This window comes from Narcine bancroftii, chromosome 5 (genome assembly GCF_036971445.1).
Source record: "Narcine bancroftii isolate sNarBan1 chromosome 5, sNarBan1.hap1, whole genome shotgun sequence".
NCBI lineage: Eukaryota > Metazoa > Chordata > Chondrichthyes > Torpediniformes > Narcinidae > Narcine > Narcine bancroftii.
The window spans coordinates 88060613-88086683 of record NC_091473.1 but is presented as its reverse complement, the minus strand read 5'-3'; the positions used below and the strand labels follow the sequence as shown (position 1 = coordinate 88086683).

Below are 26071 nucleotides of genomic sequence, written 5' to 3'. Positions count from 1 at the left end.
GTATAATGATATTCAACTTTAAACAGATATAAAAAGAAATAGACAAAATAAGATGAAATTAATATTAATTGAAAGAAAAGTATTTCGATCTTACGTCCTGTTCATAATTCTTCCAAGAATGAGATGCAAGCTCTCGATCCGCTCAGATATTATGAGATATTACATCGTAGTCACTGTGGTAACCCTACAAACAATAGTTTTTCTTATAGGCACAAAATTAACTATGAATCAAAAACATAAGGTTTTAACCTTTACATTCTGGTCACTAATTATTATAATAGACATTAATGACTAATATATAATTACTATTACAGATACAAAATTAAATATGGTAAGTATATATTAGAAATCAAAACTTTCTGCTTCTTGTAAAAGACAGATTTTAGTAGCAGGTCAATTTAAGTAACCAGTCTTTGTTTTAATCCAAACTTGCCGAACGAAACCTTTTTTTTGTCCAGAACTGAATCCATGATGTTCCCCAGCACTCAAGAATTTCTTGGTGCAGAATCATCCATGATAATTACAATGTCTCCTGTGACAGATTATGTTTGTTTGTATTGTATGTAGATATGTTTTTGGGAGATAAATTGGGGCAGGGTTTTTAGTGTAAGTCACTTTCAAACACTTTAAAACAGATCTTATTTAAAATATGAAGCTCTGCTCATGCTAGACATGTTGGCGCCAAGAGCCTTTGCAAAAGCTTTGCAGACTTCACTAATGGATTGTTGTTTACAAAAAGGCAACAGATGAAAGAACTTGTCAGAGCCATAGACTATCTGAAGTGGAACTTGCTGTTCAGGGTCATGTGCTTTTTGCAAGCAAAGAGAGTGAAACAGGTTATTTCTCAAGAGGGGACAAGTTTCTTTGGCAAGACACTGAAGTGGCTGATTAAAAAGAAATCAGTTGTGGGTGTTCAACGAACAACAAATCTCTCTCTGAAAACCGACAAGAACCTTCCTGCACTTGTCTCCATCTGCGACTTGCATAAATAGATTCTTTCTTAAATTGACATGAAGGCATTAAAGGTTTAGATTTAAGAAGTAAGAGATGGTAAGAGAGGTAAGTGCCTCAATGCGATTTGAATTGACAGAAATTTTTGTTATTGGACGACTATTTAAAATCTCGCACAATACTGTCTGAAGAGTGTCATCTTTCAGTATTTGACCATTCAAAATGGAATTAAGAATTTTCTTGATTGATCTAATCATTCTTTCCCACACAACTCCATGATGTGCTCCTGTGGGTGGGTTAAATATCCAATTAATTTCCTTTTTAAGTAATACATCTTGAATTTGATCTTGATTCCAATTGTGAATTGCTTTTCATAGCTCTAATTGAGCTCCAGATCCATTATCAGAACATAATTCTTTTACTTGACTACTACATCTGGTGATAAAATGTCAAAGAACATTGATAAAAAAAAGTCTGTATCAAGCGATGACCCTACTTCAATAGGAATTGCTGTTGTAGTCAAACAAGTAAAATAGCTCCGTATCATTTTTCAACTTGCAAAGGATTAAAATAATCAACTCCCACATTTGATAATGGGGGTTCATCAGGCGAAACTCTGTTTTTTGGTAAATCCGCCATTTGTTGTTGTCCAGGTTTAGCATTTGCACATCAACAATTACCACATTTTGATATAATTCTTTTGATCAATGTTAAAGCATCAAGTATCCAATATTTCAGGCGTAATTCTGATAACACATGATTACAACCACCATTAACTGTTTTTTCATGTATATGTCGAACAATCAATTCAGAAATATGGAATTCCTTAGCTGATATAGTTGGATATATTACTGGCACAGAGGACCCCAAAACCTAGCAGCAATAGAAATTCACCAAGACAAATGGTTACTGAAACAATAGTTACTTTTAATTTTCGTTAAACATAAAAGCAGGATCAAACTTTAACTTATATTATTAACTTAACTCCCTTCTAATTCTAAGCACATGTGTATATAATGTGTATATATTCAGGAAAGTTCTTTGATTCACAGTTCAATTTCACTTCTCACTCCTCTAAGTTCACTGGTATCAGGCAATTCAGAATTTAACATTTATGAATTTTCACCAAGCTCTGGTGCTTAAAGGTAATTGGTTACCACTTAGGAAGGTTCTTGATGGTTTCAGAGAGAGATTTGTTGCTCATTGGATACACACTAACTGATTTACTGCAGTCAATTCAGTCACTTCACTCACTTCAGTATCTTGCCGAAGAAACTTGCCCCATCAGGGTTTTCCAGATGATAACCTCTTCTTCCAGGTTACCACAGAGTTCCTCTTGTTTCCCTTATTTCAGGAGAAACACTCTAGCCATCCATTTCCTCTAGTAAAGACTACAGGGGCTTTCAACAGGCTGAACTCAGAACCCACATCCCATCTTCAAAATGGGGTTTCAACAGCTTGCCAGTTTGTCATGCTGCAGCTTCCAAAAGCCACTGCAGAACTCCAACTGAATTCTCTCTCTCTCTCTCTCTCTCTCTCTCTCTCTCTCTCTCTCTCTCTCTCTCTCTCTCTTTCTCTCTTCACTCACTCACTCAGAGAAAGAATGTTTGGTTTTTTTCTCTATCTTTGCTAGCAAAATGACATGACTTTCTTGCAGGGCTCCAGACAGAGTAGATCTTATCAGCCTCTGAGTGTGGACTGTTTAATTTGCAGCCTCTTTTGAAGTTCCTTAACAAAGTATTTCCAAAATAGTTTTTATTGTCTTTGAAAAATCACTGATGCCTCAATGTCTCACTTTCAGCAAAGCTCTTGCATTTTAAATGAGGTAAAACACACGATTCTGTTGACACCATGGTTAAGTGAAAAAAACACACAAATACTGGAGAAACTCAGCAGGTCAAACAGTGCCTTTATGTTGCAAAGATACATCACCAATGTTTAGGGCTTCAATGATATTGTTTGATGTGCTGAGTTTCTCCAGCATTTGAGTTTTTGCATTTTAAATGAGATCTGTTTTGTGAAGTGTTCGTGACCTACTCTAAACCCCACAATTTATCTCCTTTAAAAACATATTAATATATAATATAATATATAGCTGTCACACTCTCGCAACAAAGAAGCCATAACTAAACTGACATTACAATCACTTCAATGTATCCCAAACGTCAGTTTATATTTTTACATGTTCAATTTTAACATCTTGATAAGCAATCCACTATTACATCATTTGTACCTTTGATATCATTAATATGCAGATTATATTCTTGTAATATTAAACTCCAGTTTAACAATCTTCTGTTTTTATTCTTCATTTTATTCAAAAACACCAGAGGATTGTGGTCAGTAAATATCACAACTGGTTCATGAGTGGTACCCAGATACACATCAAAATTCTGCAGAGCAAGTATTATGGACAACTGTTCCTTCTCAAATAGTGGAATAATTCCTTTGATGAACATTGAATTTTGTTTGAAAAGTAGGCAACTGGATGGTCAATTTCATCATGTTTTTGTAACAAAACTGCACCTGCTGCCCCCTCACTGGCGTCCACTGCTAAAGAAAATGGTCCGTCACAATCAGGAGATTTTAAAACAGGATACTGGCATAGCATCTCCTTTAAATTTTCTAAAACTCTCTGACAAACTTTAATCCACACAAATTTCTCCCCTTCAAAAGATTGGATAAAGGACGAGCAACTTCAGCAAAATTTCTTCAAAATTTCCAATAATATCCTGACATTTCTAAAAACCTTCTCATTGCTTTCTTGCCATTTGGAATAGGAAATTCAGAAATTGCATGAACTTTAGCTTGAATAGGTGCAACTTTGCCATGACCAACTACTTGACCTAAGTATATCACAGTAGCATTTCAAAATTCACTTTTAGCTAAATTAACAGTTAAGTTTGCTTTGGATAATATTGTAAACAATTTGTTCAATTCCCTCAGATGTTCTTCCCATGTGTCACTTTTTGTGACCAAGTCATCAATTTAAGCATCTGTATGTGTCAAACCTTGGATTACCAAATTAATCATCCTTTGGAATGATGCAGGGGTATTTTTCATGCCATAGGTTAACACATTATACTTGTATAAACCAGATGATATCACAAAAGCAGAAAGAATTCTTCCTCTGTCTGTTAGAGCACACACCAGTAATCCTTCAACAAATCCATTTTTGTAAGAAATTTCCCAATTTTATCAATACAATAACCAATTCTAGGAATCGGATAAACCTCTGTTTTAGTTACTGAATTAACCTTCCTGTAATCTGTACAGAACCTAATAGTTCTATCTTTTTTATGTACCAAAACACAAGGAGAACTCCAATCTGAGTTTGAAGGTCTAATAATATCATTTTTCAACCAATATTCCACCTCCTGATCCATGATTTTACTCTTCTGAATGTTTATTCTATATGGGTGTTGTTTTATTGGACTTGCTGCTCCCACATCTACAACATGATAAATCACATGTCCTTTTTGGCACATCAGGTAACAAATTTGCATATTTTCAAAGTAACAGCTTCAACTGCTTCTGTTTTTATAACTTAAGATGGCCTAACTTTTCGTTCAGATTTTCCAAAATTGCTGAGTTAGACAGGTGCACAGGAACCATGGTTTCTTTAAGGTTACCCTCACAAGATTTTGTTTCCATAATCTCATGATTCATAACTTCCTCAACCCTATCAACATATTTATGTGACAAACCTGAATTTTATTCCTACGATCTGGAGTGTTCATTACACAGTTAACATGATTTAGTTTTGATCTCACTTCATATAGTCCAGAAAGTTTTGCTCTCAGAGGATTGTCATGTGTTGGTAAAAAAGTTAACACTTTATTTCCTGACTTAAAATTCCTCACTTTAGCTTTCCTGACACAATTGCTTCATCCTTCCTTGAGCTATTTCTAAATTCTCTTGAGCCGAAGTCCACACTTTTTGAAACCGATCTTTAAATTTAGAAACATAATCCAGCAAATCCAACTGTACATCCTCATTGACCCACTGTTCTTTTAAACAAATTAAAGGTCCTCTAACCTGATGTCCAAACACAACTTCAAAAGGGCTGAAACCCAGTGAATCCTGCACAGACTCTCTTGCTCCAAATAATAGTAAATGAATACCTTTGTCCCTATCTTTCCCATTCTCTAGACAATAAATCCTCTTCATATTTTTAAAGAGTAGAATTAAATCTTTCCAAAGCTCCCTGAGTTTCAGGGAGATGAAGTAATTTGTTTAATTTCCACTGCTGAAACAACCCAGATATGAAGTTAGTTCTTCAGCAACATGAAGAGACGTCAATTGTTGAATATGATCAACTTGCTTGGTTGAACTTTTTTGTAATGCAAGAAGATTCAGGAAGATTCATAAATTGTGCGCTTGGAAGAGATTGAATATCGCTAGCCTTTTCCACTGGGTTGGTCATTGTCATTTGAGTACTAGCAGCACTAATCGTGCTCCTTGCTCGAGTTTACTCTATTTTTGTGGCTACGGTACCCATGGATCTGCTGGAATGTTAGGTGATACCTCTTTGGGTATTTCACTTTGAGTGATAAATCTTGCAGAAGCCTGAGCTAATGCTTTTACTTTTGCCATCTTAATATCATATTGTTCCTCAAGATTTAGTATTTTATTTTCTCTCAATTATCTTTTTCTTTCTTCTTGCTGAATCTTCATTTCACCTTCCATATCTTCTAGAGTATATCTTTTCTCCAACCTCTCACATTGTGTACAGATAGTAGCCAAGTCTGCTTTCTCCTTAGCATACATAGCTGATATGCTTGAAGCACGTGAAGCTGTACCTGCTCTAGATCCCTTTGAAGACTTTGACGATCTTCCTACGCTCATAACCTTGGAAATACTATTATCAAGATACACATCTGAACTTTCAGACACCACTGATTTGAGTCTCTTCACCAATTCGCTCGGTACAGCACCAGTGGAGCTCTGCAGCTTGCATTCATCTGTTTCCGTTCCACTAACCTTTAAGTCAGCTAATGAAGCCTGCAGTGTCTTATCAGAGTCGTCTTCTTGCTTGGTAGTTGGAGCCACTTCTTGAATTGTGGCTGGTGCCAATCTGCCAAGCATTGTCAGTTCACCTTACTGGCTCAACTCACAACCAAACAGCTCTTTGAGAGGAGCTCACTATCTTTAGCCTGATGAGACTTCTTCTCCATCTTGGATTCTTTATACTGCAGCCTGTCTTCTCCCCTTCTCCTGGTTCCTGGGAACTTTAAACAAATTTGTATTTTGCATGGTCCCTTTAAAAAGATTTCTTTGGCTGAATTTTCTCTGTGTTCTGCACACAAACTTTCTTATTAGTTGTTTTAGAACACATACTTCTGGGCTTCCTGTCAGATTCTGTGGTCCACTAGCTCTTATCTCACCAAGGTTACAGGTGTGTGCAGTTGGACAGACATATTCTAACTGAGGCTTCTGGAATATTCTCACAGACAACTAAACTTCCTATTAAAGCTTAAATGCTTTTAACAAGTTGTGGCTTTATCATACAAATTTTACGAGCCTTACTTCCAAACAAAGTTCAAAATCATAACTTTTCTTTGAATCTAAATGTAGACGACACTTTCCAAGTTCTATTATTTCCCAATTTCAAAATGTGTCATCTTTTAGGAAACATGAGCGACAATGTTCTGAATTACTACCACTAATCCAATAAATCAAACTTTGTAGTTGCGGATTTAAGCAGCTTTATATTCATTGACAAAACTGATAAACATTTTGCATAACTGCATTGAGATTTTCATAATGATGAATAAATAAAGCATATTGTATAATGATATAATGATATTCAACTTTAAACAGATTTAAGAAATAGACAAAATAAGATGAAATTAAGATGAATCCAATGAATGTCCCATTCATAATTCTTCAAAAAATGAGAAGCAAGCTCTCGATCCGCTTGAAAATAGTCAATATGGTAACATTACAAACAATTTTTCTTAAAAGGATACGCACAAAATTAATTATGAATCAAAAACACAAGGTTTTAACCTTTACAGTATATAATGTATTTGGATTGTGTTTCACTAAATTTTCAATGTTAGTGGAAACAAGTGAAAGTACAATTTTAAAAACAATACATCTGCTGTCAGAGTCACTTGGTAATGCTGTCAAATCTACAGCCATAGTGATTTAAACAAGAATATTTACACTGACTAAGGGCTCATCACAATAAATTAATGGCCTCTGTAGTGCTGATACAATTTTTCTACATGGGATTAATTTCAAGAGAATGAGGTCACTTTTATTGCAGCTACATACTCTTAAATTATGTAACGCCTTGCTGAGACCATATCTAGAGTACTGCATTTTGTCTCCTTATTTAAGATGTTAGGACATTGGAAGCAATTGAATTAAGGTTTATTTTGCGTGAATAGGCTATCTTATGAGGAATGTTTGGACAATCTAAGATTGTTTCCATTGGTGTGTAGGTGAGTTGGAACTTGAAAATCTCAGACTCTGAGATTTGATTTAGAAGAAAATGTTTCCCCTGTCAGACAGAGCAGAGGTCAAATTATTTCTCATTAGGGCTCTAAGGATTAGCAATCTGTTCCTCAATTAGTGGGGGACTAAAGACGTTGAATATTTTTAAGTCAAAGGTTATGCAGTGTTGAGGTTAAAATCAGGTAAGCCATGATCCGATGTAAGGACATAGCAGGCTTGAGGGGCCAACTGGCCACCTGCAAGTTTGATGTTTGTATTCAAGAGTAAAATTTTCAGGCCTTGCATGGTTGTTCTGATTATGATCTCCTTTTATTCTGTTATATGCTGGAGCCTCTTGGTTTAGTTAAATTTACAGCCCATTGAAATGCTTCAAATCATGGTACTGTTTTAGTTTTCATGTTTCAGGAATGAGCTACAATATCTGAGAGTAACATGAACATCTTAATATTTTTAAATAGTTTTCATACTGTTTTCAATTTTATTCATCGCATTCATTTTAAAATCTATGTGTGTAATATCTCTTAAGACTTAGATATTCCTGTTCACTTACAATGCTAAATAATTGACATGGAATCTATTTACTGGAAATCTGTTGAGTTGTCATTTGATTATGTTTAATCATAATGTACTGAGAAAATTAACTCTGGACAACTGACTTTGAACATTAATCATTTTAGGAAATGGCCTGAAAATATTGATGAAAAGAGCCTTAAAATTCAAGGATTCACTACTGATGAAAATGATCAGAAATATTTCCCAGCATGAAGGCCAAACCAAAGAATTATTCATTGTAAGTTAATGAGTCATATGTTTGAATGGAATTGGCAGCAGTTCATCTGAGTTAGGATGGGTTGGTGTTAGTTTGGTTCATGATTATGTGGTTAGTCATGTATTAAATTGATGCTTCTTCCACGTTGACAGTTTTCTCTAAGTGGCATGCTGTTGCTTTTCACCCATTATTTGGGCATGAGACTTCCCATTCTTGATTGCCAGCTACTTTCTATTGGGCCAATGGCTTGTCTCATCTCAGATGTTGCAACTACTTGTTCAACTGTGAATGTTTTAAACAAGTTGGAGATCATATTCCAGTGTTTTTAAATTCATATGCAACACTAGAGAAGTTATTATTTCCATCACACTAAACTCCTTGCTCTGCCTCTATACTTGCCATTGGATCCAGGACCTCTAACTGTAAAGTAAAAATTCAATGTTGGAGAAAGTCAGCAGGTCAAACAGTGCCCTTTATATTGTAATGGGAAAAATACATAACCGATGTTTCGGGCTTGAGCCCTTCATCTCACCTGCTGACATTTTTCCATACCTTGATGAAGGGCTCAAGCCTGAAACGTCGGTTATGTATTTTTATCTTTGCTTTAAAAAGATAGTTTGACCTGCTGAGTTTCTCCAGCATTGTGTTTTTTACTTCAACCCAGGTGCCTGCAGTCTTTCGTGTTTTACCTCTGACATTCAGTGATGGACAAAATACTGTCCAACACACCAGATCTCCTGATGCCTTGCTACACTTGTATTGACCAGCACATCTAATGTATCTGCTGGGCTCATCATTGAATCAAGCAGATTCAACTTCCAGTGCACTCCACATATGTGAAATCACCAGTAACTGAAATAGCAATCTTTGGAGAGGATTGGAAATGCTTTATAATTAAGCAGTTTAAAAAAAGTATTTAAAATGTTGGCATGCATTTTGGTGCTATTTAGAAGTGACAAAATGTCCACGTATATTTACAGTATATTTGTCTCCCTTTGGATCAGGAGGCAGTATAAATAAATATTGAACATTTTGAGCTTTTTTTTTTAAAACAACTATCCCCAAATTTTGGTCTTGATAATTCAAATGATATAATGATAATGAAAAGACATAGATTTAATATGTTTCATGCAAAGGTTGGATGGAATTAAACCAATCTCTAATTTGCTATTAAAATACTGTAGTTTGTATACATTTACTTTTAGTTATTTTGAATGAGGGTGTTCGAATTAAATTAATTATTATCCTCTGCCTTTTCATAAGTCATAGTCATAAACCAGGGAACAGGCCCTTCAGCCCAAATAGTTCATGCCAACTAAATTGGTGTTCCAGGATAGTCCCATTTGCCTGCATTTGGTCCATATTCTTTAAAGCCTTTCCTCTCCACATATTGTAGGAATGTTTTACGATTGTTCAAATTGTGTCCACTTCCACAGTTTCTCCTGGCAGCTTGTTCCTCATGAACGAAAACGTTGCCCCTTGGGCCCCTCTTAACTCTCTCTGCTCTCACTTTAAACCCCAATGTCATATACTTTTGAAATTATCTACCCTGGGGGAAAAAGATTGTGAGCATTCTCTTTAAACCTCCACGAGATCACCTCTCACCCTTCTACTTTCTTGGGAATAATGACCCAGCTACATAACCTCATATCTCAAATCCTCAAGTCCCAGTTTAATCTCTTCTGCATGTATTTCAATTTATTGATAACCTTCCTATAGTTGGGTGACCAGATTGCACACAGTACTCCCAAGTGTGGTTTCACTCGTGCCTCGTATTGTTGAATCATGAGATGTCAACTTTTGTACTCAATACCCCATCCAATGAAGGGAAACATGCTAAATGAACTACATAGTATCTGTTGGAGAAACTTAACAGTTGCCCAGGATGCTGTTTTAGGCTTGGGCACAACTCCAGAATCTGCAGATTTTCTTGTTTAACTCCAAATGTGCTAAATGCCTTTGTTCACCTCAGCTGTCACCTGTGTCCCCTATGTCTCTCTCTTTACTGTGTGAGTAATGCCCTGGTTTGACTTGCCAAAGTACAAAACCTCATACTTGTCAGAGTTAAATTCCATTTACCACTCCTTGGTCCACCATCCCAACTGATCCTGTTTAAACATGGATTTCCCTTCTTTACTGTCTCCTAAACCACCAATTTTGAATCATCTGCAAGTTTATTAATCATGGTCAAGATTCAAGATTCCTTTATTGTCATGTAGTAGTACAGAACACAAAATGCCTTCTGTCTGCCTTAAGGAAGACTGACACAAAACAGTCATTCAAAACCTCAGCCATTTCCTCATTACCCAATATCAATTCCCCTTCTCAACCTCCATGGGACTAACCTACACTTTAGCCACCCTTTTGCGCTTTATATAATTATAAAAAGTTTTTAGATTTTGAGCTAATTTTTTTTCATGGTCTACTTTCCCTCTCTTTATTGCTAGCTTTGTGATTCTTTGTTGGTTTTTAAAGTCTTCCCAGTTTTCTAGTTTTCCACTGCTCTTGGCAACTTTGTATGCATGAGCTTTTAGTTTGATGCCTTCCTTTGTTTCCTTAGTTATTCGAGGCTGGCTGTCCCCACCTTTACTGTCCCTTGGCCTTGTAATTAAGCCAATTTATAATGTGACTAAGAAAATCCTTTACAACTCAGACAACCGAGTACCAGCGATATTCTACAAAAAATGTGCTTATAAGTGTTTGTGATTCAGTAGCTGTAATGCTATATTTCAATATTTACAACGAAAAATGTGCTTGTGTTTGTGATTCAGTAGCTGTAATGCTATATTTCAATATGTACTATCTGGTGCTAATTTAAAAATAGCTCAATTTTATTGAAGGAATAGGTTTAACAGCATAAAATATTGGTTCTTAGATTTGATGGTGTCAGTTTTTGAATGTTGAACATGCTTTATATAACTACAGCAGCCTTTTAAAGAAAAATGTTCTTGTATAATTCTTTGCAGTGCATATTGTTCATAAATTAAACTTCTTTAAGTTTTAAATATATGCCGTGCAAGATTCCTTATTAAATTTAAGTTTGAAAAAGAAATTGAAAGGTCCTGATTCTTCAGGTGAAATTAAAAATATAATTTGATTATTTCTTTGCCTTTCAGGACTATGTTGGGGACTTGGCAGCTCAAATCAATATCAATGAAGGTGAGGAATATGTTATTGAGTGCCTTGGAGCATTGGCTAATCTGACCGTTCCAAATCTTGACTGGGAGCTTGTGCTGAAGGAATATAACTTGGTTCCATTCCTCAAGGACCGACTGAAACCAGGTTTGTTAGATGAGTGGATATGATATGAAGAATAATCAAAGCATCGTTGTGTAGTTTAGTTGTGGCAATAAATTATAAAGCACATTTTTGATGATGCCAGATTTATAATTCAACTCTAAAAGCAGAAGGACGGCAGACAAGTTGTCCCTGGATTATGATCCAACATATGGACATCCCTCTTTACGATTGAGGTCCCATAAACTTAAATTCAGAAGCCCTTCATTCTTTGTTCTTATGAACAGCAGGACTGGTTTCCCCTCTTTCTCCATTTTTAATAATTGTTCTTTGTTATCAATTTTATGTGTTTTAATGCCATTCATTGCAACGCTGTGGAGGTATGGTGACCACGAAGAGGGATTTCTCTGCATTTTCAAATTGATGAACAAAATTGGTAATTTGAATTACCAATTTCACTGCTACAGAAAGTAACAAATGTAGCCAAGTCCTTCATGAGTTCTGACCTCCCATTGATTGAGCACATCTCTGTGAGGCACTGCCTTGAGAAGGCAGCCAACATTATAACAGACCCGCATTGATCTTTTCACATTTTCTCAGTGCCAGCTTTGGGAATAGGTACAGAAACCTGAAATGCAGCCCCTCTAGGTTCAAGAACAGTTTTTTTCCCCAACAACTATCAGGCTTCTGAACTTTCCGTACTACCCTTGCCATAAACTACTTCAGCAACACAAAAAGACCTGTCTGCACTATTGAAACATATAACTGTGAATATTATATTTATCTATCTTTTATATGATTTATCTGTTTCCATATTGGGGTAATTTCATTTATACTATTGCAGTTTTCTTTAACAAAAGTACCTGTTTTGTGGCAGCATAAGAATTGTGGGACAAATGTGTATTGTTCCTGTGTGTATGACAAGAAAAATCATTATCCATTGTCATCAAAATAAAAATAACAGAACCCATTTGTTACCTGGGAACAGCCTGTATTTACAATTTCCTGCATGAATACCCAAGTTAATCACAGCCACACTTCCTCTTACCCAGTAGACCAAACAATTCCAAGACTGCTCTACATATTTCCCAAGATAGTTTTCAAGCTGCTTGCATATCCTTTATCCATGAAATCTATCTCTGAATCTCCGTCTATTTCACATTAATTTGCTGACAATATAACATGCCTTTCTTTATTCTCTGTTCTCCACTAATCATGTACTTCACATTGGTGAAATTGCCCACAGAAAAGGGGACAGATCTTGTATGTATATTCAACACACAGTTCTATCTCTTCATGATTTCCTTCAACCCTTTTGCATCCTTTCTTTGTTCACTGCTCAATCTGCAGTATCAATTTCTCCAATTAAATATTGCATCTCTGATGTAATCTTTGTTATTTGCAAGAAGCTCTGCTGTTAATGCCACTTGAGGCTACTGTGGTGATATTATATATATTTCTGTGTATGAGTAGCTGGCCCGCCCACTGATGACTTGCTTGGTACGCTCGGTGGCCCACTCTTGCTTACAGGACCTTGAGTCTCTTCTCATCCAGGCCCATTGCGACTTTGAGAAAGTTTGAGAAACAGGTGATCCACTGCTTGTACTGCTCGGCAGCTCCATGCGCCAGTGGATCAATTTATAGCCTGTTGTCCATCCCGTGAGGAAAATTAAAGTGTATTAAATTGATCAGTGACTGCAAAGACCTTGAGAGGGAGATGATAGGCTTTAATACACTTTAGATTGTAGCTGGCCTGACTCCATGTGCTCGAATGAATGGATGGGGGGAGGGAGGGAGGTTGACCTTTATGGCTAGATTAGAAGGGGAGGAACTACTGGAGAGCGAATCATCAGTAGGCGGACTAGCCACTCATACACAGCAGTATATACATATCACCACAGCCACTAATTCAACCTGTACCAGGAAGTTTGTAAATTCCACACCCTCTCTGAATTGGAGGTGAACATTTGATTCAATATTTCTCCATTACAAACAATGCCTGTTTCTGTATCCATTTTGTCAGTTTCATTTGTTCCTTGTCCATTCTTTGGTTACCTTAAAGCTTGAATATTAAAGTTCCACTACTTGGCACCTAATCCTCCACCTACAGCATTTTTCATCTTATCTTGCTGTCAATATGTAGTCTCACACCAGTAGTCAGTTACATGTATCCTTGTGCTTGTTGGCCTACAGCTGAGACTCCAAATAAGATGTAGGAAATGGTGAAGGGAGAAGATTTTTCTTGATGATAAAAATCCTATTTTCTTTTTGTCCAATGTGTGTGCAATAGGTGAGACGCAATTTGCAAATGACATCTATCTTTACACATTCTCAGAAACTCTGAGCCATCATTGCAGTTTCACTAAAGCACATGAAGGGGGTATGATTTTTATTCAACATCCATTGGACTATGCTCATCTCCCAATTTGCCCCTGCTACACCAGACTGGCTTCTATAAATAAAGATTCATGATAGGACCGTGAATGGAAAACCACTTATCACTCCTGAGAAAATGGAGAAGTGGATAATAAAGATTATATCTGGCAGGAATAAGCCTAGGCATGGATTGATTTAGGGAAAAACTATAGCAGACCTTGGACCTGGCACAAAATTCATAATCTCCCAATGATTACTGCCCTCTTGTATACAGTAGAGACCAGAACTACCTATGGCCTTTGGGTGATATGCTGTGTGTGGTGGAGTTGGGTCCCCAAGGCGTGGTCTAAACGGTCCACAGACTGGAAGTGAATTGGGTCCCCTGTCCGAAACGCGCTACCCAAATGTTGAGTAAAGTCCGTGAGCATGCTTCTGTGGAAGCCTCTGATAGTGGCACCACCTCTGGCCTTCTGGTCTTCTGGTCAACCATTGTGAGAAGGGAACGTGCGCCTCTGGATACAGGTAGGGGTATGTGGCTGAAGCGGCGATTTTCTGGCTCAAATGTCTGTGATGGAGCTTTGATATGAGTCTGGATTTTGGATGACTGACACTGAGTGCAAGTCCTGGCCCACAGGGTGACCTCTTTGCAGAGGCCAGATATACCTGTTCGCCACCTTTTTGACTGTAGTCCTGATGGCGGGGTAAGCCAAGTTGTGGACCGAGTCGAAAACTCGCCTCTTCCGTGCAGCCGGAATGACAAGGCAGGGTTTACCCCTCGAGGTGTTGCAGAGCAGCGTGCGAATGCCAGGGACGATCTGGATGTCTTCCAGTTGTAAGCCGGTGAGCGCTATCTGGTACGTCAGAATGTTAGGGACTGCTTGCTGCGCTTCAGCTAGGGTTGCGTAGTTGATGCCAGGGGTAGGTCATACGTCGCCAAGATAGCCGGGCGGGATAGGGTGTCGGCCACCACATTGGATTTGCCGACTATGTGTTCAATATCCGTTATAAATTTGGAAATGTAGGACAGGTGCCGCTGTGGCCTAGCTGACCACAGATCTGACACCTTACAGAAGGCGAAGGGAAAGGGTTTGTGGTCCATGTAAATTTTGAACTTCCTGCCCTCCAGAAAGTAACGAAAGTGCCGAATTGCCTGGTATAAGGCTAACATTTCTCTATCAAAGGCACTGGACTTGAGCTCTGGTGGCCTGAGGTGTTTACTGAAAAAGGACAGCGGCTGCCACTGTCCATTCACCAGTTGCTCAAATACACCCCCGTCCACTGTGCTGAAGGTGTCTGTCGTGAGGGTAGTCGGGGGATCTGTCCGTGGGTGCACAAGGAGTGTGGCGTTGGTCAGGGTGTTTTTGGTGGTCTGGAAGGCCTTGGTCGCCTTCTGGGTCCATTGTATGTTTTTACTGGGACCTGCCATGAAGGGAAAGAGTGGGCTCATGATGCGGGGCCACTCCAGGTATGAAGTGGCGATAAAAGTTGACCATACCTCCAAAGTCTTATAGTCCCTTCACTGTCGATGTCATGGGGAAAGAGCGAATAGCATCCACCTTAGTGGGTAACAGTCTGGCTCCATGTTGGTCAGTACAATGGCCCAGGAAGTCAATAGTCTCTCGGCCAAACTGGCACTTGGCTGGGTTGATGGTAAGGCTGAAATTGCTCAGCCTGGAGAATAATTGTTTTAAGTGTGCAGCGTGCTCGGTGCGGGTAAAATGTCGTCGAAGGCAAAATGCAGATCCCGGCCCATTGCATCCATCAGCCTCTGGAAAGTCTGAGCTGTGATTTTAACCCTAAGGGCATGCGGAGAAATTCAAACAATCCAAAGGGGGTTATGATGGTGGTTTTTTGGGATGAACTAGGACCTGATGATAGCCCCTGATGAGGTCTATCTTTGAGAATATCCATGCCCCTTGCAGGTTAGCGGGATATCTGTCCGGTATGATGGCCTCATTGAGGCGGTGGTAGTCTCTGCATGATCTCCAACTACCTGCTGCCTTGGGGACCACGTGGAGAGGGAAGGTCCAAGGACTATCGGTGTGCTGCACAATGCCAAGTTCCTCCATCTTTTTTGAACTCGTCCCTGGCTAGGTTGAGTTTCTTGTGGGGCAGACACTGCGCCCTGGTGTGGAGGTGAAGGCCCTCTGTAACAATTTGGTGCCTCACCCCATGTTTAGGTTCTGCCAAATGGAAGTGAGGCGTGGTAATGGAGGGGAATTCTACTAGAACCCGAGCCAATTCATTGTCGGCAGCACTCACCAAATACATATGGGGGCTGGTGAGTTCCGTGCCCTTGAGCAAGAGTGACTGAAATGTGCGGGCATGCACCAGCCAGCGATCCTTGATATTCAGCAGGAGTGAGTTGGCCCACAGGAAATCTGCACCCAGTAATGGTTGTTGCACAGCCGCCAGCATAAACTTCCAAGTGAATTGTCTGTCCCTGAAGCATAGGGGAATGGTGCGGGTGCCGAATGTTCGGATGTTGGAGCCGTTTTCCGCTCGGAGCTCCGTCAGTGGGCCTCCAGGCTGGTCGGGGGTATTACGCTGTATTGTGCCCCAGTGTCCACCAAGAAGTGATGGCCTGACAGGGGGTCTTGATTGTGTAGTAGTCTATGTAGTGGGCTGGTCATTGCAGCCATTAATGACAGCTGGTCTAGGCATTTCCCTGGAGCAGGCCTTGGAACCCCTCCGTCGGTGACCGAAGCAGTACTGCTCACTGGTAGGGCTTGACATTCTGGTGGTGGGTTGGTCAGACGGTCAGTCAGTGGTCTTCCTAGCTGTGTGCTGTTGTTGTGGTGCTGTCACCTGCTCCAGAGAAGTGCAGATGTCCCTCTTCACTGCCCATAGCAGCCTCCTTACTGGGGTCATCGGCCTTCCTCTGCAATGAGCAGCCGGATGTCCTCAGGCAGCCTATCCAGGAAGATCATCTGGAACAGCGGGCAGGAGTTGTGGTCATCGTTGAGAGTGAGCATGTTGCTCATGAGGGTGGAAGGGGCCTTGTTCCCCAAACTGTCGATACGCAACAGTCGGGCAGCACGCTCGTGGGTTAACAGCTCTTTGATGACCACATACGTTCCTTGTTCCGGGGGGCTGCTGGAGGAAGTTGATGATGTGGGCTGTGGTGTCCTGATCAATGTGTCCTGACCACATGATAGTAGTATGTGTCGTTGGCAGCGATCTGTTGAATGGTGAACTGCACCTTGGCTTGCTGGAACCACACCTGTGGTTGCAATATCTAGAAGCTGGGCAGCTTCAACGCTATGGCATTGATTGCAGATTGCTCTTCCATCTTCGGGTCAAAAGTGCTATTTGGACCAGTTGGGGTCACCACTGTAGCGAGTTCGCTATGGCTACAGCTAGGTTATAGTTCTCAGTTATAGCCCTAAGGCTGTAGCTCGAATCCGCAGGAGAAGAAAGACACGCACCAGTAGAGTGTAATCGACATTGAATGTATTCAGTGGTAGCTCTGCCTTTTATAGTCAGCTCGGTCGTGTCACCACCAGGGCGTGGCTTGAGATGGCTGGCTGCTGATTGGTTACCTTGGATGCCTGGGCCCCAATTGGGCCCCCTGCAATCCCCCCGGTGGTGATTGGCCAGTTTCACTGCTCTGCTGGCGGCCTATGGAAACAAGTGTTTCAGCCCACATGAAGCTTTGCTGGTCAATGTATTCATCAGCCATTTCCTGTGTCGGCCCGAGGGCCACTACATGATGCACAAGTAGAATGTACAGATGCACTGAAATTCTTACTAGCTTCAACCACACAGGTATGGTAAGGTACACCAAGAACAAAAATTTAAGCTAAATTACCATATGAGTCAGAAAAAAGATATTATAAATATAAAAATATTGTATGGAGTATGGATGAAAGGATAGAAAATACCAGATTGCAAGTCTACCAAGATAATGCACTTGATATACCCCTGTACAATAGTGCATGCAGGGCAGTAGGAATGACAGTAGACAGCATTTCGTAGTAATATATTGCCAGCTTCAAGGTACTAGAGCTAAAAGAGCAAGTGCAGCAGAGATTGCAATGCCAGAATAGGACCACAGGACAAACAAATAAAGTCTTAACCTTTGCCAGAGGTATCTTCAAGAATCACTTTTGGCCACCATTTTTAAAAAAAAGTATTAAAACTTTATTCTATTTTTAAAATAGAATTCTTTTTATTTACGTGGCCAAGTGGTTACTATTCAATGTTTGTAATTTACCCTTCAATTTAATATATTTTCCATAATCTGTACTTTTCAAAAAAATGCTTCTATGTCCTATGTTCGAATTATGTCAAAAACATTTGGTTTTGCATTTGGTACCTTGTCTGTATTGGTGTAGAAAAGGTACTTGTGATTGGGGATATTTCCATTTAACACTATCACTATTTGTAATATCATCATTGTAAATTTAGACCAATGATTTTTATTTTCTCGTCATAAAATGTCTTCAGGGATTTGCCTCGAAGATCATAGACATTTTATTAATCAGAAGAACATATGATACTAAAGGACATAATTTCTTCAACAAATGAAAATAAATTATTGCATAATGGTTATTCTTTTAAGTAGCTTTGTCAGTTCAGAATGATCAGCTTTTTTGTAGTTGATGAATAATTCACTGAATAATCTACAGTTGTTTTAATCTCAAAACTTACAGCAATTCAATGTCTAAGAAATTGCTTGTTTGTATATTCTGTTCATGTACTGCAAGATGTTTCAGAATATTTTTATTACTGTGATTTAACATTGAAATGATGCCGTTCAGGTTAATTCAATCACCAGTCTAAATTTCAGTATCCTCTTTAGGGAAAGCACCTATTGGAGCATGTGCAATTGAAGACATAAGCTTGAGACAATTAATCTTTCTCAACTGATGAAGAATTAGTAGGAATGTGTGATAATGGATGCAAATGCAAAGAAAACAAAATGTATTGAAACCTTCCACCATTGAGGCTGTTTATAGAAATATATTACCTTCTAATTTTTCACAGGATTCCTAGATGTGTGCTGCAGCCAAATGTTGTAGAACAGTGCAACCATATAGGGAGATCGTAACAGCATATGCTCATTCATTTCCCCTATTTCCCCCCCCCCCACCCCAGCCTTTGCCACTAATTAATAATGAATCTACATCTCAATTTCACTAACCCATCTTTTCATCAGAACCTTTTCAAACACAAAATCTTTAGAAAATTTATTGACTCAGTGCTGTTTTAGTAATCCAAATACTTGAAATCTTCAACCAATATTCTTTAACATGAGAGTCATTGATATGTTTGAATTCGACAATTTTTTTTAAATCTCACAAGCATTTTCAGTTATTCATTTAAATTTTCTTTTGAATGTTGTATAAGTTGTAAAAACTCTGTCAGTAAAGCTACAGGCTATAAGTGAAAGTAACAACTAACTAAACCTTTCTGTGGTCTCACTTTCCAGGGTCAACAGAAGATGATCTGGTACTGGAAGTGGTGATTATGATTGGCACGGTCTCCATGGATGATTCTTGTGCGGCAATGCTAGCAAAATCTGGAATTATTCCAGCACTCATTGAACTTCTAAATGGTAAGGCTGGACAGAATATAATTTTTCCTTCTTTGCTTTGCCCTAATCCGGAGGGTAAATTTGCTGAGAAGGGGGCCTCTTCCTGATTTGTGTATCTAAGGTTAGCATAAAAGACAGACAGACACATGATAAAGGATCCTGTTTCTTAATCCTAAATCTTAGAGCATTACAAGCTCCTGTTTCACAACATTCACAGACAGAGTGGCACCATTAAGTATTGACAATAAACAGGGTGGTTATTTATTCAGGAAAAGCAGATGATGAGAGAGAGAGAGAGAGAGAGAGAGAGAGAGAGAGAGAGAAATGTGATTATGAGTCAGGTGATTGGGAAACTTAAAAGATTTAGTGTTGATCAGCCAGCTATCTGAAAACAGAGAGGTGAGTGGAGTGATTTTGTGTGAAATGGACAATTTGGATGATTCTCCCTGTCAGGAGAATTATTGAACCATTGTATTGATCATTTTGATTGATCCATATCTGGGTAAAGGAAACAGGAGAATTCTTGCATTGGGATCATGACAATTGTGATAGTTATTTTGACTGTTCTGTGCCTGGGTTTTGAAAGCATCATGTGGAAGTCGCACATTTTGTTTCCCCTACGCAAGGAAGAGGAGAGTTGTGACAATCATTCGTACGAAAGGACATTTCTCTGGAAGCAACTTGACAAGGATTTGTGAGCTTTTGGCAGTGTGATCACATAATCTCTCATTTCCTTTATAATTACTTATGAGTATCAGTTTAAAAGTTTGTGTTTCAACAAAGAATTTCTAAGGCTGAACTTAGAATTGACTTTGCAAAATTGTGCCTAAGCTGTACCCTTACAGCTTAAAAATAAATGGGATTTCATCATCTGGTATTATTACTCTGGATCCAGAGAGTCTCATGACACAAGGAGACACTGTTATGAGTCCAGAGGACCCCAAGACCAAGTAGGAAAAGAAATTCACCAAGACAAATGGTTACTTAAACAAAAGTTGTTTTTAATTTTCTTTCAACATAAGAACAGGATCAAACTTAACTTACTACTATTATCTTAACTCCCTTCTAATTCTAAACACATGTTTGTAATGTGTATATGTTCAGAAAAGTTCTTTGATTCACAGTCCAATCTCACTTCTCAATCCTCCAAATTCACTGGTATCAGATAATTCTTATACTGTGTACAGAATTTAACATTTATAAATTCTCACCAAGCTCTGGTGCTCAAAGGTCATTGGTTACCGCTCAGGAAGGTTCTTGGTTTCAGAGAAAGATTTGATGCTCGTTGGACTAACACAAACTGATTCTCTCTGATCAGTATCCTGCCGAAGAAACTTGTTCCATCATGGGTTTTCCAAATGAAAACCTCGTCTTCCAGGTCACCACAGAGTTCCTCTTGTTTCCCTTATTTCAGGAGAAACACTCTAGCCAGCCATTTCCTCTTGTAAGGACTACAAGGGTTTTCAGCAGGCTGAACTCAGAACCCATAGCCCGTCTTCAAAATGGGGTTTCCACAAGCTGCCAGCTTGCCATGACTGCAGAACTCGTCTCTCTCTCTCTCTCTCTCTCTCTCTCTCTCTCTCTCTCTCTTTCTCTCGAAACAGATTGCTGGCGCTGGAATCAGTTTTACAGCTTTACAGATGATAGTCCATTTACTCCATAGCATCAGTCCAATTAACACCTACTTCAAAATTTCTGCAAAGTCACTGTGGACATGAAGTCTCTCTTTCAGCAAAGCTCTTGCATTTTAAATGAGATGTCTTTTGTGAAATGATAATGTCTGTTTGCGAAGCGACCGACACTAAACCCCCACTATCTATCTCTTTTGAAGACATATTAATATATAATCTAAAATATAATATAATGTGTAATACTCTCCCCTACACAGGAATTTTAACTCTTGAGTTAAAATTGAGTAATAACTAAACTGACTTTATAATCACTGCAGTGATAACAATACACAATATATACCATGTTATTGCAAAATATCCCAACGTTGAGAGTTTATATTCCTTTACATGTTCAATTTACATGTTCCTTTACATGTTCAATTTTATTATCTTGACAATCTGCTTTATATTCTTTATATGCTGTACCTTTATATTCTTGTAATATTAAACTCCAGTTTAACAATCTTCTGTTTTTATTCTTCATTTTATTCAAAAACACCAGAGGATTGTGGTCAGTAAATATCACAACTGGTTCATGAGTGGTACCCAGATACACATCAAAATTCTGCAGAGCAAGTATTATGGACAACTGTTCCTTCTCAAATAGTGGAATAATTCCTTTGATGAACATTGAATTTTGTTTGAAAAGTAGGCAACTGGATGGTCAATTTCATCATGTTTTTGTAACAAAACTGCACCTGCTGCCCCCTCACTGGCATCCACTGCTAAAGAAAATGGTCCGTCACAATCAGGAGATTTTAAAACAGGGTACTGGCATAGCATCTCCTTTAAATTTTCTAAAACTCTCTGACAAACTTTAGTCCACACAAATTTCTCCACTTTCTTCAAAAGATTGGATAAAGGTCGAGCAACTTCAGCAAAATTTCCAATAATATCCTGACATTTCTAAAAACCTTCTCGTTGCTTTCTTGCCATTGTGAATAGGAAATTCAGAAATTCCATGCACTTTAGCTTGAATAGGTGCAACTTTGCCATGACCAACTACTTGACCTAAATATGTCACAGTAGCATTTCCAAATTCACTTTTAGCTAAATTAACAGATAAGTTTGCTTTGGATATTATTGTAAACAATTTGTCCAATTCCCTCAGATGTTCTTCCCATGTGTCGCTTTTTGTGACCAAGTCGTCAATTTAAGCATCTGTATGTGTCAAACCTTGGATTACTGAATTAATCATCCTTTGGAATGATGCAAGGGTATTTTTCATGCCATATACTTGTATAATATGATGAGGATACACATTATACTTGTATAAACCAGATGATATCACAAAAGCAGAAAGAATCCTTCCTCTGTCTGTTAGAGCACACACCAGTAATCCTTCAATAAATCCACTTTTGTAAGAAATTTCCCAATCTTATCAATACAATAACCAATTCTAGGAATCGGATAAACCTCTGTTTTAGTTACTGAATTAACCTTCCTGTAATCTGTACAGAACCTAATAGTTCTATCTGTTTTATGTACCAAAACACAAGGAGAACAATCTGAGTTTGAAGGTCTAATAATATCATTTTTCAACCAATATTCTACTCTTGATCCATGATTTTACTCTTCTGAATGTTTATTCTATATGGGTGTTGTTTTATTGGACTTGCCGCTACCTCATCTACAACATGATAAATCACTTATGTCCTTTTTGGCACATCAAGTAACAAGTTTGCATATTTCCAAAGTAACAGCTTCAACTGCTTCTGTTCTTGTAACTTAAGATGGCCTAACTTTTCGTTCAGATTTTCCAAAATTGCTGAGTTAGACAGGTGCACAGGAACCATGGTTTCTTTAAGGTTACCCTCACAAGATTTTGTTTCCATAATCTCATGATTCATATCTTCCTCAACCCTATCAACATATTTATGTGACAAACCTGAGTTTTATTCCTATGATTTGGAGTGTTCATCACACAGTTAACATGATTTCACTTCATATAGTCCAGAAAATTTTGCTCTCAGAGGATTGTCGTGTGTTGGGAAAAAAGTTAACACCTTATTTCCTGTCTTAAAATTCCACACTTTAGCTTTCCTGTCACAATCTCTTCATCTTACCTTGAGCTATTTCTAAATTCTCTTGAGCCGAAGTCCACACTTTTTGAAACCGATCTTTAAATTTAGAAAGATAATCCAGAAAATCCAACTGTACATCCTCATTAACCCACTGTTCTTTTACTCAAATTAAAGGTCCTCTAACCTGATGTCCAAACACAATTTCAAAAGGGCTGAAACCCAATGAATCCTGCACAGACTTTTGCTGCAAATAACAGTAAATGAATACCTTTGTTCCAATCTTTCCCATTCTCTAAACAATGAATCCTCATCATATTTTTAAGAGTAGAATTAAAACTTTCCAAAGCTCCCCAAGTTTCAGGATGGTACACAGATGAAGTGATCTGTTTAATTCCCAACTCATAAATCAACTGCTGAAACAACCCAAACATGAAGTTAGCTCCTTGATCACTCTGGATCTCTTAAGGCAACCCAAAAACTGTGAAACATTTTTCCAAAGCCTTCACCACTATTTTTGCTTTAAAATTCCTCATTAGTATAGCTTTTGGAAATGTGGATGCTATACACATAATTGTTAATAAGTTCTGATTCCCAGCTTTTGTTTTAGGCACTGGACCCACACAAACCACAGAAACCCTAGTGAAAGGTTTCTCAACAACAGAAATAGGTTGCAAGAGAGCTACTGGAGGACCCTGGTTAGGTTTCCCCACAACCTGGCGAAGGTGACATGTCCGGCACCAATTTAGAACATTCTTCCTCAAACCAGGCCAGAAAAGTAGTTTCAAAATTGTATTCATGATTTTCTTTATACCAAGATGAAATTTAAAATTTCACCACCCACTCTTCATTTGCAGGAATATCAAGAGGTCTTTATTTGCTCATGAACAATTCACCCTTCAAGTAATATCCATAGGGTCTTTCCTTAATCCCTCATTCACAGTTTTCTCCCTAAATCTGTCTTTGCTCCTCAATATACTCTTTCCTTGTCAAAGAGAAATCCTGTCTCTCTCATTTAACCTGCTCCTTCTGGACTATTTCAGAAGTACTGGGCAAGTCTCTATCAACTGGATCTTCCTCTACTCTCATCATTTTCTTAGACAAAGACCTTGTTACAGCACATGCAGGATATACCTCACAATCTTTTTTTGAATATTTTATCTTGGTTTTCAAACATATATCAAATATACATCTTTTATGTGAATATAGTAAGATAATCTATATACCACTTGCATACAAAATAAATATTCTTCTTAAAAAAAATTAAAATTTTCATAAATATTTGTAACAAAAATCAACCAAAAAAATAAAATTTCCAACAATAAACATTCAAACTCTCCCCCACCCCCAACTCCTGCTACCCCCCTTCCCCTTAACTTAAACAGTATAAACAGATAAAGGGGCTTTCTGTCCACCGTCGGACCTTAGTCTATTTTACTAAAAAAAATGAAAATAGTATAAAATTGAGGGAAGATCATAAATGTATAACAGCAATATTATACTTGTGCACCAATATAATTAAAATACTGTTGCCAGGTCTTAAGGAATGTATCATGTTGGTTTCGCAAATTATGTGATCTTTTCCATCGGGATACAACTGTCCATTTCTGATTTCCATCTTGCCAAAGAGATCGGTGTATTTGAGTTCCATGTGACTGCCACACATTTCTTGGCTATCGTCAGTGCAACCTTAGTAAGTGATATTTGATACTCTTGTAAGATGATTACTTTTTTTTCTTTGGCTTGGCTTCGCGGACGAAGATTTATGGAGGGGGGAAAAGTTCACGTCAGCTGCAGGCTCGTTTGTGGCTGACAAGTCCGATGCGGGACAGGCAGACACGGTTGCAGCGGTTGCAGGGGAAAATTGGTTGGTTGGGGTTGGGTGTTGGGTTTTTCCTCCTTTGCCTTTTGTCAGTGAGGTGGGCTCTGCGGTCTTCTTCAAAGGAGGTTGCTGCCCGCCAAACTGTGAGGCGCCAAGATGCACGGTTTGAGGCGTTATTAGCCCACTGGCGGTGGTCAATGTGGCAGGCACCAAGAGATTTCTTTAGCCAGTCCTTGTACCTTTTCTTTGGTGCACCTCTGTCACGGTGGCCAGTGGAGAGCTCGCCATATAACACGATCTTGGGAAGGCGATGGTCCTCCATTCTGGAGACGTGACCCATCCAGCGCAGCTGGATCTTCAGCAGCGTGGACTCGATGCTGTCGACCTCTTCCATCTCGAGTACTTCGACGTTAGGGATGAAAGCGCTCCAATGGATGTTGAGGATGGAGCGGAGACAACGCTGGTGGAAGCGTTCTAGGAGCCGTAGGTGGTGCCGGTAGAGGACCCATGATTCGGAGCCGAACAGGAGTGTGGGTATGACAACGGCTCTGTATACGCTTATCTTTGTGAGGTTTTTCAGTTGGTTGTTTTTCCAGACTCTTTTGTGTAGTCTTCCAAAGGCGCTATTTGCCTTGGCGAGTCTGTTGTCTATCTCATTGTCGATCCTTGCATCTGATGAAATGGTGCAGCCGAGATAGGTAAACTGGTTGACCGTTTTGAGTTTTGTGTGCCCGATGGAGATGTGGGGGGGCTGGTAGTCATGGTGGGGAGCTGGCTGATGGAGGACCTCAGTTTTCTTCAGGCTGACTTCCTGGCCAAACATTTTGGCAGTTTCCGCAAAGCAGGACGTCAAGCGCTGAAGAGCTGGCTCTGAATGGGCAACTAAAGCGGCATCGTCTGCAAAGAGTAGTTCACGGACAAGTTGCTCTTGTGTCTTGGTGTGAGCTTGCAGGCGCCTCAGATTGAAGAGACTGCCATCCGTGCGGTACCGGATGTAAACAGCGTCTTCATTGTTGGGGTCTTTCATGGCTTGGTTCAGCATCATGCTGAAGAAGATTGAAAAGAGGGTTGGTGCGAGAACACAGCCTTGCTTCACGCCATTGTTAATGGAGAAGGGTTCAGAGAGCTCATTGCTGTATCTGACCCGACCTTGTTGGTTTTCGTGCAGTTGGATAATCATGTTGAGGAACTTTGGGGGACATTACTAATATCTATATAATT

At 38.9% G+C, this 26071-nt stretch overlaps 1 protein-coding gene across 7 annotated transcripts in view; it reads left to right on the top strand.

The window, feature by feature from the left end:
- kifap3a (kinesin-associated protein 3a) overlaps positions 1–26071 on the top strand; it is a 233923-nt gene that overhangs the window by 113363 nt on the left and 94489 nt on the right. For 6 of the 7 annotated variants that reach the window (XM_069938225.1, XM_069938222.1, XM_069938218.1 and 3 more), the window contains 3 exons: positions 8094–8206; positions 11302–11467; positions 19233–19358. In XM_069938225.1, the coding sequence (XP_069794326.1) occupies positions 8094–8206; positions 11302–11467; positions 19233–19358 (405 nt within the window). The remainder of the gene's footprint in view (positions 1–8093; positions 8207–11301; positions 11468–19232; positions 19359–26071) is intronic. The other variant, XM_069938224.1, reaches the window with a different exon arrangement.